This window comes from Athene noctua, chromosome 11, assembly GCF_965140245.1.
Source record: "Athene noctua chromosome 11, bAthNoc1.hap1.1, whole genome shotgun sequence".
Lineage (NCBI taxonomy): Eukaryota > Metazoa > Chordata > Aves > Strigiformes > Strigidae > Athene > Athene noctua.
In genome coordinates this window covers 23969133-23983230 of record NC_134047.1, presented here as the reverse complement: position 1 = coordinate 23983230, position 14098 = coordinate 23969133, and the positions used below count along the sequence as shown (strand labels likewise).

The following is a 14098-nucleotide window of genomic DNA, read 5'->3' as shown; positions in this document are numbered from 1 at the left end:
ACTGTGTTCCTCGCTTTGTAATGAGGCTTGAACTGATAACTGGCAATCAGATTTAATGTTCTGTGCTGAAAAATACAGTGGCTTTCCTGGGTAATGAAGTTAAAATACCAATAAAAACTTAGGAAAATATGCTCCCTCCTCTTTTATTGTTCTCTAATGATTCTCTGTTACCACAGTGCCTAGAAGACCCCGGAGTGTGACTCACTGGCCTTCTGAAAGCTGGGATTGCGCAGTCCTCTTTGGAAAGTCTTTTCAACCCAAGGACAGAAACGCTCAGTATATCGAAAGCATCTCAAATCCGCTTCTTCAAAGCAGCAGTGGCATGTTAAGGGCCGTAGATTTATCGAGACAGGTGTCCCTGCCCGCTGGCAGGAGCTGGTGCAGTGCCCTGGTCCATGGCGTTGCCTGGTCCACCTCCATCTATGAGACCAAGGTCGTTTCTGTTTTCTAACGGCCAAATATTTGCTTGGCTCCTTGGTCGTCACTTGTCGGGAAGCTCCTCATGAGTACTGGGATGGAGGGGGCTCTGCTGTTACAGCCCACACCCAGAGGCACACCTCAATCCCTCCTTCCACCCAAACTTCCCGCCTGGCTTTGGATAAGCTTCTCAGCATCGCTGGTGCTTTTAGTCTCTAGATTATCGAATTGCTTTGCCTCATCGCTTTGGGTGGAGAAGGCTTTGAAAGATCACCATTGGGTCTGAAAGCCCCAGCACGGATCCTTGCATGCAGATGAGAATGAGGGGGAGTTGTGGTGGGTTTCCTATCAACTTGGAGCTGATGGTTTGTGCCCCTGGGCCCTCAGGGTCCAGGGTGAAGAGCTGGCGAGAGCAGGGATGGTGAGGGGAGACCTCACAGCCCTCTACAGCTCCTGAAAGCAGAGAACTGGGCATGAGTCTCTTTAACCAAGTAGTAAGTGATAGGCCCCGAGGGAATGGCCTCAAGCTGCCCAGGGCAGGGTCAGGCTGGCTCTGAGGAAGGATTTCTGTGCAGAAGGGGCTGTTGGGCGTTGGAATGGGCTGCCCAGGGCAGGGGGGAGTCCCCGGGATCCCTGGAGGGGTTGAAGAGTCGGGCTGAGCCAGCGCTGAGGGATCTGGGGGAGTTGGGAAGGGTCAGGGGGAGGGTCCTGGTTGGGCTGGGGGAGCTGCAAGGGCTTTTCCAACCCGGATGGTTCTGGGACTCTGTGGGAGGGGAGGAGGGGTGACGAGGAGTGATGAGAGAGATGAAGCAGTAGGGATGAGAAGAGTTACGGGCAGTCTTGAAGGGAAGGACTATACTCGAGCTTTCAGGCAGAAAAAAAGCCAATGGAGAGATTTGCAGAAGACAGCGTGTAACCCGCTCCAGACCCCGGGAAAAGATGCACACAGCCAGGCTGGGCTGAAAACACCAGATTTGGGGGAGGAAGATGGGTTATGAGAATTCCAGTTTAGGGAAAGTCTAATCTCTACTCTCTCCATGGCTATCTCTGACCACCTTCTGGCTCCTGGTATACGTCACGTGACAAGAGTTCTGCGTTCGGGGCTGTGACTTGTCTTGCAGACAAGACATGGTGTATAAATTTTTGTCATGTTGAAATGGGAATTGTTTACTCTTTCGCTGCTTGCGTTTTTATGGGGAAAAAGTAATGATGACAAAAACAAGACTTAAAATATGTTGAATGGGGTTTTGGGTTTTTTCTTTCAATAAAGCAAAGCTACTCCCCAAGCTTCTTTCTAGTCTATTTGAAAATAAATAATCTACTTAATTTTTTTTTTTTTTTTTTTGCACCACGTGTTACCAGAGGCGAATTTCTCATGGAGGACAATGGAGTTGATATTCAAGTAGCTGCTACTCTGAACCGCAACCTCCGACGGCTGAACTTCAGAGCACCAGAAAAACAACAGTATTGCTTGCAAAGAATGCCTCTACAGAGTTTGGTCTTGTTATTAGTCTTCTCACGCTAATGATCTTCAAAATTGCAAATGATGAGGGAACTTGACTTTAACAATACCATTAACAATAATGCAAGGGGATGTTTTCATGCATTTTTGTTGGGTTGTTGGTTGGTTTTTTTTTTTCTCTGGTGCTTTAAGACATTGTGCTGTAGGACAGCGTGGGGTTTAGTGATTAGATCTAAAGCTGGCTGGTCTAGCTTTCTCATGATGGATTGGAAGCCAACTTTGTAATACAGCATGCGGAGAATTCTTTGAGGGCTTCAGTAGTGAGAAATATGCTCTAAAAGACTTTGCAGGAGTGCACTTTTCACTGAAAAGGGCTTGTGCACCTGAGCGCTTGCGTGCTTTTCCCAATCCTGCTGTTAATCAGGAGGAAGACACCAGTTCTTTCTACCAACTTGGCTTTGCATAAGGGAAAAAACATGCCTTTTGTGCCTAATTGCATAGGTTGGGTTCTGTTTTTCCACTTCTCTCATTTTCACGCTGTTTGACTGTTGGGGATACATTCCCTTGGTGTCCAGTGGATGTTCATTCCTGTGAAGCGTTTCTGAGGGCTGTGCGTTCTTTCAGGCATTTACAGGGGGCTGCAATCAGATCTGCAAACCTTAGCAGTCATTTCAGCATCCCAGCATTGTTTTCCTTACGGCGTGTGGTTTGTATATCCTGCCAGAGCTCTGTGGTACATTTGGGTCTCACTGCCTGAGACAGCTTCCTATCTAATGGTACCTTTGCAAAAAAAAAAAAAAAATAGAGATAGATATATCTATCCCTTTATTCTTACTTCTGTAGAGTGTGGGATGTCCATCCTTACAAACCAGACGAGTTTCTGAGTGACTGCAGGCTACATTGTGTTGGGGGTTCCCACTGTGCTCCCTTGACATCCCAGAGCTGCGTTGTTCCACGTTTCCAGAGCGGGTTCTGCATGTGGCTGCAGGGAAAGTCAGTGCTTTTGTATACATGCCTTTGTTTTTCTTTATTTTGCTGAGAGAAACTAAGGTAGAGCCGATTCATTCTGCTGAGGCATGCCTTTCCTATTGTTTCAGAGGATATTTTGAGGTATGGTTTCCCCTGGGATTTTTCCTCTTGACTTTCTGACCTTTTTTGCATCCTATAGTGATTTTCTTGATTAAAAATATGGAGTCGTAATGGGTTTACGTGGTGTTTCTAAAATTAAGGTAATATGAAGGCTTTAGGTTGGGGGAGGAGAGAAATGGTGATTGTTCCAGACTTTTCTGTCACTGTTCTGTAGCTATTCAGAGAAAATACGACTTTTTGGGGAGCAGGTATGTGCTTGCTGGGCTCCTCAAAAATACTCTCGCTCTATAAGTCCAAAGGCTGAGAGAATCAGTTCTCCACGACAGTGAGGGTGAGGAATTTCATTGAAGCGATGGACCAGGACAGTAATTTCTTTTAGACCTCCCAGAAGGGATGGGTGCTCCAGCACAGCCCTGCCCTGCCCTGGCTGCCTCGCTGGCGCGGGGGGCTCGGCCGGCGCAGATGTGTGTGCGCCGCACCCCACCTCCTCATCCCCCCGCCCTCAGCCAGGCCACCCACGCTCCTGGTCCTTCTCCATCAGCCCCAGCATCTCATCTCCCAGACCCGGTCTGGGTCTTGCACCTCCAAATCACCGGCCGCGATTGGGGGGGTGAGCGTGGGGTACCCGAGCAGGCGCCCCTTCGAACGCTGCAAGTGTGTTGGCTCCACTTTTTTCTAAAAGGATGAAACTGATGCTTGTGCAAAGTGTTTCTGGGTGGTTTGAAAAACTCTGGGAAGTGTTCAGCCGTGGGAATGGCCACGGTGGGTTGACCGAGATGCCCGCCCAGCCCACTGCTTTGCTCCCCACGCACCGAGGGAACCCGCAGAAGCCGTCCTTGCTCTTTGGTGTGTTTTTTCCGCCACGTGAAGCCTTGCTTTCAGCGACCTCCGTGTTGTAATGCTGTGCTAGTGTCCAGCCAGCAGCGGTTTCACCGAAGGTTATTTCTCCTTTTGCATCTGTCTGTGTGGCTGCATCATATTTTGCTAGATGGGTGGCAAACATCTGCTCATTCTGCTCCACAAATCCTCTCCCTTGTTGCGGCCACACCGAGTAACAGGGATTAGATGAGTTTAATTTAAGGCACAACAGCACGCACCCTTATGTCCAGACCAAAAGCTGTGGAGTCCAAGAGCTGTGAGCGAATATATTAATCATATCTCAGGGGGTGGTGAATGGAAAAAGCATCTCTTGCTCTTCCAGCCGGCGCAGCTGTGCCAGGCGCCGGGCCCCGGCCGGACAGCGCGGCCCTTCACGGGCTGACCCGGCGGCCGAGCATCCCCCGACCTCCCGCAGCTGCAGCCCTGGAACAACGAACCCCTTGAGTCATCGGGGAGAAACTTTTTGCCTTCCTCGGCGTGGGGAGCTGACAGCAGAGTGGGGTGTTTCTGGTGTAGCTGCACCCCAGCAAGCAGCTTGGCCGCTCTCTACCCTGCCCCTGCGCTCCGGAGCGTGATCCTGGGCAGCTCCCTCCACCCCCAGGGTGATGTCCCAGCAGTGTACTGGGACCTCTGGGAACCCCAGTACACTGCTCGCCAGAGGTTAAATGCCATTCCTTGCATAATTAGAAGTGCTGTGGAAGTTGTCCCTAGGACAAACTCCTCTCTTTCTCTTTTTGCTCGCACCAGTTGTGTCCAGCACCAGGCTAAGCCTGGAGGACTGTTGTGTTCCTTCTTCAGGAGAGTTTGGTTTCATGGGGGTTGGTGTCAAAGCAGCGTGTGCTGATAGCTGGTGTGATCACAACTGCTGTCACAAGGTTTTTTTTAATTGTTTTTTATCCCCTAAGAAAAAGCTATGTTTCAGTCATTTTTCCTCCGTGTCATTTCTCATTCTGACTTGGTCTTATAGCAAGACAAAGTTTAATGGGCAGATTACTTTCAGCCAATATTTAGAATTTTTCTGACTGATCAGTGATGAGTGTGCTACAAAAATAAAACTTCTATGAGAACAGAGTAACAGAGTTGGGGGGTTCAGCTGGAGAAGAGAAGGCTCCGGGGAGACCTTAGAGCGGCCCCCCAGGGCTGAAAGGGGCTGCGGGAAAGGGGGGGACAGGACTCTGGATCAAGGGGGTAGGGATAGGATGAGGGGTGATGGCTTTAAACTGACAGAGCGCAGATTTAGGTGAGATCTAAGGCAGAAATTCCTCCCTGTGAGGGGGGTGAGGCCCTGGCACAGGCTGCCCAGAGCAGCTGTGGCTGCCCCCTCCCTGGAAGGGTTCAAGGCCAGGTTGGACGGGGCTTTGGGCAACCTGGGCTAGTGGAAGGTGGCCCTGCCTGTGGCAGGGGGGTTGGAACTGGATGATCTTTAAAGTCCCTTCCAACCCAAACCGTTCTGTGATTCTATGAAGGTTTGAGCAGTTGTCTTTACAAAAAAAAAAAAAAAAAATCACAAAAATGCTCATCAGTGTTGAATGTTTGTTCTCCCAGCCAAAGCCAAATAGCTTTGTACATCACGTTCATGATCCGAAGAGCCTCTTCCAAGGACGAGAGGGGGTGCAGCAGGTGCTGCAGGTGACGTGGGTGTCACAAGCCGTGGGTGCCTGTGACGACCCCAGTGACAGCAGGCAGGGCCACGCCGCAGGACCTGCCCGGGGCAGGCAGCTTCTGGAAAGGTGCCCTGGCTCCAGAGGGACACGGCGCAGCTGGGGGGCTGCTGGGGGGACTCAGGAGGGGCCCAGGGACAAGGACGGGGCAGGGGATTGGTCCCAATTTCGATGCTTTCCAGCATTAGTTTTGTGGAAGTGGCAATGGAGGGCTGGGACCATGCTGGCGGCTCTCGCTGCATCCGTGGTGGGAGGAGGAGGAGGAGGAAGGTCCAGCTGGTTGCAGTGGCTGGGTGATGTGCTTTGGTAGCCATCGTTTGTGTTTTATTTGCTTTTTTAATTCTTAATCTGAGATTTCACATTACTATTAACTCTGACCAAAGCATGCTTAGAGCCCCATTACTCGAGTTTTGTGAAGAGAAGGGTTATTTTTATTAACTGGAAAATAAACATATTGTGTCAATCTCTTGTATTTCCCCTTCTGAGACTAAACTTTAATGGTTTTGTTCAGACCGTGAAAAGCTTTCAAGTCTCTTAAGAAATTTTGATTGTTTCACTGAAAATGACAAGACCCGTCACTCAAAATGAGAAATCAGGGTGTTTCATCTTTCTAAAGATGATTTTCCAGGTGAAAGTCTCCTCTGAGTTAGTCTAAGCCCACTGGTAGTTCTGTTTCTTTACATCGTGAGGGGAGTGTGGCATGCAAGGATCCAGCGTACACCCGTCAGGAAAAGAAATCGGTGTATTAATCAATAATCTTTGTGACAGTGCCCAGATGTGGAGAAGGAGCTGGCGTGGGCTGTATGTTATGCTGCAGCTTTTCAAAATTGTGGTTAATGTTGTGTTAAAATGGTATTTGTAATAGCAGGGAAAGGAAACCTGTTTAACACGATGAGGGTGGTGCCATTACAAAAATCTGGTGATGAAAATGTCATTTTTAGCCCTAGCGCTGGGTGCCACTGTGTCAAAGTCAGCGGGGTTATTCGGGGCGGGAAGCTGCACATCTTATCGGGCTGGTCCCCACCACTTCATTTTTAGTGCTATTATTTAGTTGCATTTTCCAAAGCTCAAATAAGACAGCCAAGTAATAACAGCATCCAAAAGCAACGCTGATGATTTCGTTGAATTTTTAACCTGAATTACAATGCAATCTGTTACTTCAATTAGTTCTGCAGTTTGAACCTGATTTAAAGATGTGGTTTGAAATCAAAACCTTCTGGTTTTGCTCATCCCTTGCCCTGCTGCGTTGTGTAGGGGCAGATACCGGCGGTGCCCGCAGGAGCATCGCGCTCCGTGTCGGGGTCAGCGTGGTGGGATGCGGGAGGTTGGGGAGGATGTTGTAAATGAGAGATTTCAGTTCTCCATCCAACCATCCCAGGGTCAGTAAGTGCCAGTTTTACCTGTCGTTGCTTAAGAGTGTAACTGTGCTCGCGAGGCTGCGGGGAGCTGGGCCCAGGCCATCCCGCAGCGTCTCGGGGTCCTTTCGGACACGACATCGTTGCAATGACAAAATATGAGGAATTCCAGTAAATTCAGACCAGCCTGCACACAGGCAGAAATAACCAGCAACAGCTGGGAATTTGGGAAACCCTTTGGGATTATTTTTTGCAGGGGAAAACCCTTTGGTTTCCCAAATTCCCTTTTATGCGGCTGCATTGGGGTTTATTGGAGTAAAGCAGATGTAAATGTAAAATCCAGCAGCTGCTCCTTAGGGAACAGGAACGGGGGGTTCTTGGGCTGGAGGAAGAGTGTGGCTGGGGGAGATAAGTTGGAAATGTGTGTTTGTGCCAGAGCCGGGGGGTGGGAGAGGGGAGGCGAGAGCCCTGGGGCACGTCAAAGGCAAAGAGACCTTGAATGATCATTACTTCTGATAGGGACTTTTATGGCCTGTAGCTTAACGAGCCACCCTTGTTAACTAGCAATTCACGGAAGAGATTTATCCTCTGCTATTTCAAAGATGCTTTTGATGCCACAGGTTTTGTTCTCAGAACAATCACGCACTTGATAACCTTTGGTGCTGCTTGTTTGAAGCCTCTTCGTTCTTGTCTTGGGCTGTATTTGGCTTGTGTGTTTATTTATGGCTTAAATAATTGTGATTGGGTTTCTTCAGCGTAAAGAAAACCCCGTCCCAGTCAGAGCAGCCCTGGTTGGAAGCGGGTGCGGTAACACACAGAACAAGATGTTTGGCTCCTAATTCATCTTTCATCAAATTCCTTGTTTTAGGAAGTGGAAATACCTGTGGGAAATGCTGCTGGCGATGAGCTGCCACACCCTGGGGTGACTGGGAGGACTGGTCAAGTTTCTAAACCAGAATTCCAGTTTCTGGGTAGGGATGTTGATTTAATAACTGTCAGAGAGTTTTTAATGTAGTAACTATTTTTTCATGAATAAGAGGTCGTTACATAAAATTTTTGCCCCTTGGCAAAAATCATGTTAGAAAGATGTGCTTGCTCTAGGTTTAAAGTGTTAATTTATGTGGTATACTGAATTGAATTTAAAGGTCCCTGAAGACCTTTGAATCTCAGCGGCTAATGAGCCTTGCAGAAGAGAGCTTGAGAGAGGAAAAACTTACTGGCAGTGAGTAATACTGGTGAAAGAGCTCTAGGATTGAGCAAGTTTTGCAGAGAATAATTAGAAATGATCGCACTGGCATTTGGGGTGTTTGATTATTTCCAGCTATAGATCTCCCCTGACGCTGCCCACGTCCCTGTCTCTGCAGCCCCCCGTGCCCCGGAGGGATGCTCCTCCCTGCCAAAACCCTTCAGGTTGAGTTTTCCCAAGACTTGGGCTGACCCAAGGGGACACAGCTCCTTGTGGTTTCCCTCGGGATGAGCTGAGCATCCGTGAGCAGCCATCTCACATCTCCTGTGGCTCTCCCCCTGGCTCCTGACGGAAAGGATTTGGTGTTCCGGCTCCGATCTCTCCGCTCGGCTAAGCCACGCTTGCCAAAGATGTTTAAACTTGTCCTTCTTCTTCCAGCTGGCCTTGCCAAACTTTTTTCATCCTGAAGAAAAGCTGCACGTTGGAGAAGAAGGTAGACGCGTCCGTCGAAATAAAAGGAGTAAAGGCAGCGAAGGGCCAGAGGGTGAGTCCCGCGGTGTTCCTCGCCGCTGCGCTTCTCGTCTTCACACAGACAAGCAGAAGGCTGACTTTTTTTTTTTATTATTCAGCTCATGGTTATGATCATGCTACAGTATGGGGAAAAACAAATTAGGATCTGTGGCTTTTAATAGTTTCTATCTGATTTTGATTGCCTTCCAGATGAGGAGTTCCAGTAGTTCTGGTTTCTGCAACTGTAAGTTGTGCAAATTAATGCTGCTTAGTAATTTCGTCCTTGACTCTTCTTCTTTAATAGTGAGGCTCTGTGCTCATTTAAGGCTATAAATTTGTACTTATATACCTGTATTTGTTGTTCTGTGCACCTGTCGTCTTAAAATCATCGAGTAGCTGTTCGCAGTCTGACAAACAGCTTGAACATCTGCATCAGGGTAACTGCTCTAAGGGGGTTTTGCACTGCCGTGGGTTCTCAGGTGGGTTCAAAGCCCGTGTGAAGGGAGGTCAGAGCCTGTATTAAGAGGGCACAGAGTTAGAAAAAAAAAAAAAAATCACAAATATGTATCTGTGATTTGATAAATATGAGTATGTGTGATAAAACCTCCAGGGGCATCAGGCTTCCTCGGTGGCGGGGACATCCCTCGTGTGATGATGCTGTCGCTTCCCTTTGCTGTCACCGTCGCTTGGCGAGAGCATTGTCCTCCTCGTGTCCTGCTCTGCTACGCTCAGATGCCAGAGCCCATCTCTTCTATCTGGTCTCTTTATTTTAGACCTTCTGGTTGGTTTTGGACTTGGCGTCTGACAACGCGCGTCCCCTGCGTGGACAGTCCCACCACCCTCTCCGTGATGGGATGGGCCATACCGTGGTCTTGCTACTGTCTGAGAGGGGTGTTTCTTAAAGCGTTTCAATCTTTAATCTGGGCAGTTCTGGAAGACAGAAGCCGTTCCTGATGGCTGTGAAGGTGCTGAGCTTTTCACATGGCAGGTGTCCTCTAAAGGCCCTGGACATCTGAAGGTGCTTTGAAATGGAGAAGGAACCCTGCCAAAGTTACATTTCATGCTTGAGGTCATGTCATGTCACCTTTTTTGTTCTTCTGAGGAGTGCCAAAATCCCTAAGTAGAGCATAACTTAGGGTAAGTCCTGTGACATCTTTATTGTGCCAGAAACACTCTCGGCACTTGTTGAGAACTTAAGCAATAAATACCAAAATAATTAAAATCTCCTTCACCTTCAGTCCTTTCCCCCAGCTGGAATCCTGCCTGATTTCAGTATGAGGAATTTTATTTCCAGTGCTGTCTCTTCATTTTGTCCGGCTACAGTGAGACATGGGGACTGCCTCCTGTGTTGAGCTGCTGGAAGAGCTCCAGCACTTCCCTGCTGCGGAAGAGCACGGGCCCATTTTTATACAGAGAGGAGAAGGGGACTGGGTGCCAGGGAAAGCAGGGAAAGAAATCATGGAGGAGTGGTCTGGGCATGGCTCGGTGCCTACAAAACCCAAGTCCTGACTGCGTTACAAACCTCTCAGCCATCGTTAGTTTTTCCCCTCCAGCTCCGTGAGTTTCCCATCTCCCCTGCAGCCCTCACAATTTCAGAGTGGAAAAGCGTTTCCCTGTGGCTCTGCTCCAAGAAAAAGCTTCGTGAAACTTGCCCGGATTTCTCCTCCCCGAAACGCTGACAAGTATGATGCATTTGGTACAGGCTCCCTGAGTGATTCCAGCGAAATGCGGTCCATCATCTTTCGAGCCGGTGTCGCTCTGATGCTCAGATGGCTCACGCAGGATCCAAGTCCTGTGCTCCGACTCCTTGAAATCTATTCCAGTGTCTTCACAAGTCGCTCGTGTAAGTAGCGAGTTTCCCCTGTACGCGAGCGGTGCAAGTGGAGCGCTGCAGGCAGATGTTCTGAGGAGTTAGCCTGGTCCTAAGTGCTGCCTTTCCAGCGCCAGATGCGCAGAGAATTAGAATTAGGTGAGAAATAGATGCTGCGGGTCGGTGGTCTTGACGAGGGCTCTTCTCACTGACCTTGTGCCCGGGTGAAAACATGTCGTACTTTTATAATTTGCACTCCTTGCCCAGATTTCCTTTACCTTCCCTGAATGCATCGGAGTTGAGTCACTCCAGAAACGTCGCACGCTCCCACAGATCATATATGTCATTTAGTAAATTGACTACCATAAAATGACCCCATAGTGTGATGGTGATGGGGAAAAATTGCCAGATTTCCCCAGTGGCGTTAGCCAGGGGGGTTGTGTTGGCAAGCAGTTACTTGGTGTTTGGCCATCTCAGTTTTATTAGGAAGAGCAGTATTTAACAAGTGTAAGCTGTCAGGGCAGGGACTGACCTTGTAACAACCATAAAATCAATAAACAAACAGAACAGCTTTCTTGTGTAACTTGTGCTGTTTGTTCTTGACCTACGTGAAGGAATCTTACTTTTTAGAGAAGGGCAATTGGAAAAAAAAAAAAAAAAAAAGTCATGTCACAGTACTGATAACACTGTTTTCTTCATGAGTTTTGCAAAGGGAAAGTTGATCAAATCTTTGATCTCCAAAGAGCCTCCAGAAGATAAAAGTGGATGAACTATAAATTCCCAGAAGGAAGGAGATGTGCTTTCCACTTGAGGCCTCACTAATATTTGTCTGGAATTAATTTTATGAACTTTCAAGTCCTTTCACACATGCAGTGAAAGACCAAAGTGATCCAAGTGTGGAAGCCGTGGTTGGAGGGAGGCTGCTCGGTCCCCTTCCACGGCTGTTGGAGTCCTGCTCATCTTGGTACCAACCACAGGATGGCTTTGATGATTTTTAAATGTCAAAGATAACGCGGTTCCTTTCCTAAAAGATTTTTTTTTATTTCTTTTAGGAAAATTTGCTTTCAAGTCTTTTGCTGTGAAAAAGGTGGTTTTGAGGCAGGTCAGAGCAGGTCCTGTGGGGCCAGGGGAGGGTGATGGCCGCGGCTGTGCCCAGAGCTACAGGGACAGGACACGGGAGGCCACGAGTAGCAAAGCTGCTTCCGTGCCTCCTTGTTCCTTGCTGAAAAACCCCAAGAAAAATAGTGTGCGATGGTACAAAGCTCTCGGTTGGATCCTGTCACTTCCAAACATGACTCCGGTATTTTGAGGACTCCAGCTTCACTCCTCCTACCCGCTCCTCATGTTTTGTGATCGTGTTTAATTAATTTTTGTTTGTGTCCCTCCACGCATAGTGCCCTGGCAGCGGGGAAGCCGAGGTCGTGTCCTGGGAGGAGGTGCCTGCCTGGCTGCCTTGCTCTGCCGTGGGTCACCCTGCCCCGGGCAGGGGGGATTGATGGGAGGCTGGTGCCTGGCCCAGTCCTGAGGAGCACAGATCGTCTTTCAAGTCAGCTTCCCGTCCATGCCCCCAAAACCAACATTTGCACAGCTTTAAAACTTGCTGCTATTTTTCTTCTACTTCTCAAGGACCGGGATTATCCCCTTTACAGCCGGGTTTTACGGTGTTCTGTCTAGTTTGTGTTACCGACTCCACCTGTCACTTTATTTGCTTTAGCTCACTAAAACTTGACCCTCTTCAATGTCTCTCTCTTAGTTTTCTTTTTCCCCTCCTTCCTGCTTTTTCTTGGTGTATTTATGCTGCTGTGGAACTGCTGCTGCTCCCAGATTAACAAATCATTCTGGAGCTGGTAATTAGCAACAGTTGTGCTAAAAGGAACCATCAAGAATGTTAAATTAGTCCACTTTTAAATAAACTGTGTATGAAATGTTAGATCTCTATTCCCAGAGCACCAGTAAAAATGCTGCTGGCTCTTTGCTAACAAAGCCAAAATATGGGAGTAGCATGGTTGTAACTACAGAGACAATTCCGTGCTCTTGAGGTTATAAATAATGACAGAGCATTTACAAAGCAGATGTCAATAGGACTCTTTAAAAAACATTGTTTTTAAAAAAAAATAGTTTCTTTTTCTCCTACTTTCATCTCTGTTCCCAGTTAGATCCCTGCCGTGCTGCTTTCCTGGTTTGTTTGGTTTTTGCTTTTTGGTTTGCGTTGTTTTTTGGTTTTTTTTTTGGGGGGGGGGGGGGGGTTTGTTGGTTTTTTTTCCTTCCTAGATTTTTTCATATTGAGCTTGGTGAGAAACATAAGTGATTGTTATCCATTCTTTGATTTGGAGCATGGCAGCTGGGAAGAGGCTGAGCAGATGGCTGTCCTTAAGCTGACAACAATTTGGTTCCTACTACTTTGGCAGTCCTCACTGCCGAGGAAAGTCCTTGATGAGAACTCACGGGTTTCAGTGCTGCGAATGGCTTTTGTGGAAATGAAAATTAAAATTCTGGGAGAGCAGAAGCTCATCTCCATCCCTGCTTCTACCTGGAGCTTCGGAAGGGATGCACCAGCTACGTGGGTCCAGCGTTTCACCCTGTTGTTAGTATTCTTTGGTGGGTTTAGGATGGGTTTGGGATGGTTTAACTCCCTCCATCCCCCCCGGCAGCCCCCGGTCCTGCAGGTGCTGTGTCTCAACCGTGTCCCCCCTTCTGACCTAGCAGCACTGATGATGCAATAGGGCTTTTTTTTTTTTTTTAATATCCAGATCACAATAGCAACTTTTCCTGCTGGCTTCCTCTCCTTTGGAAAGGGCAGGTTCGTCCCTCTGCCTCCAGAACAATCAGTGCCTTTGTGTCAGCCCCGTGCAATTCCCCAGAGCCCAGGCATTCCCAGAAACGCAGATGTATGAAGGGCGATAGAGCCTTATTGTGCTCCGAAACCATGGTGATGAGCACGCAGTAAATACAGAACATTTCCTGGATACTGGAGCGCAGGAGACAGTCCCAAAAGAAAGGCTCACCGCAAAGCGCTTGCACTGACTGATTTCCCCCAGAATTTCTCCGTGATTTCCGCCAGAATGGGAGAAGGGAGGAATTAAGATGTTTGAATCTTCGTGGACAGTCTCCATCCCTTTTGTGTGACGTGGCTGTCAGTACTGGTTATTACTATGGCAAAATTAAAACTACAGCTCATTCACAGATCCTTACTTGCACGTTAGACCTGTGCTTAGGTTAAGAAGACAGGTATCTGTATGAGGTCTTATTCCTCAGGCACTTTTCAGCCATGAAGATGCATAAATATATGGGTAACTTATTTCAGACCGTGGTCTTGTGTCTTTGCTCATTTCTAACCAACTGAGAAAGATCCAGAGAAGCTTAACAACTGGCTAAAACCCCAGAATGACATTTGAGTTCTGGTTTCAGCTCTGTTACAGCAGTGGTAGATTAATACCACGTCATTTCTGGAAACAAGTGAAAGCAGAGGTGAAGATGATATTAAAGAGGATCTTCTTGCATTAGGTAAAGCTTTTAAGAGAATATCTTCTTAGACAGCTGACACATTTTTAGCATATCCTTGGGTCAAAGTACTCTGAATCCGGTTTTTTTTACTACTGAAATTACTTTGAGCTCAAGTTTGCTGTAGTGTCCATTAACAACCTTTGCTGAAGCCTGTCTTGGGAAACCACAGGCAGTTGCTTGTCATCCAGCAGCATGATGTGGTAGACTCAAGCAAGACTTAATTTG

General features: G+C 47.9%; 1 protein-coding gene across 4 annotated transcripts in view; it reads left to right on the top strand.

The window, feature by feature from the left end:
- EDA (ectodysplasin A) overlaps nt 1-14098 on the top strand; it is an 83687-nt gene that overhangs the window by 42602 nt on the left and 26987 nt on the right. For all 4 annotated transcript variants that reach the window (XM_074915210.1, XM_074915209.1, XM_074915208.1 and 1 more), the window contains exon 2: nt 8488-8593. In XM_074915210.1, the coding sequence (XP_074771311.1) occupies nt 8488-8593 (106 nt within the window). The remainder of the gene's footprint in view (nt 1-8487; nt 8594-14098) is intronic.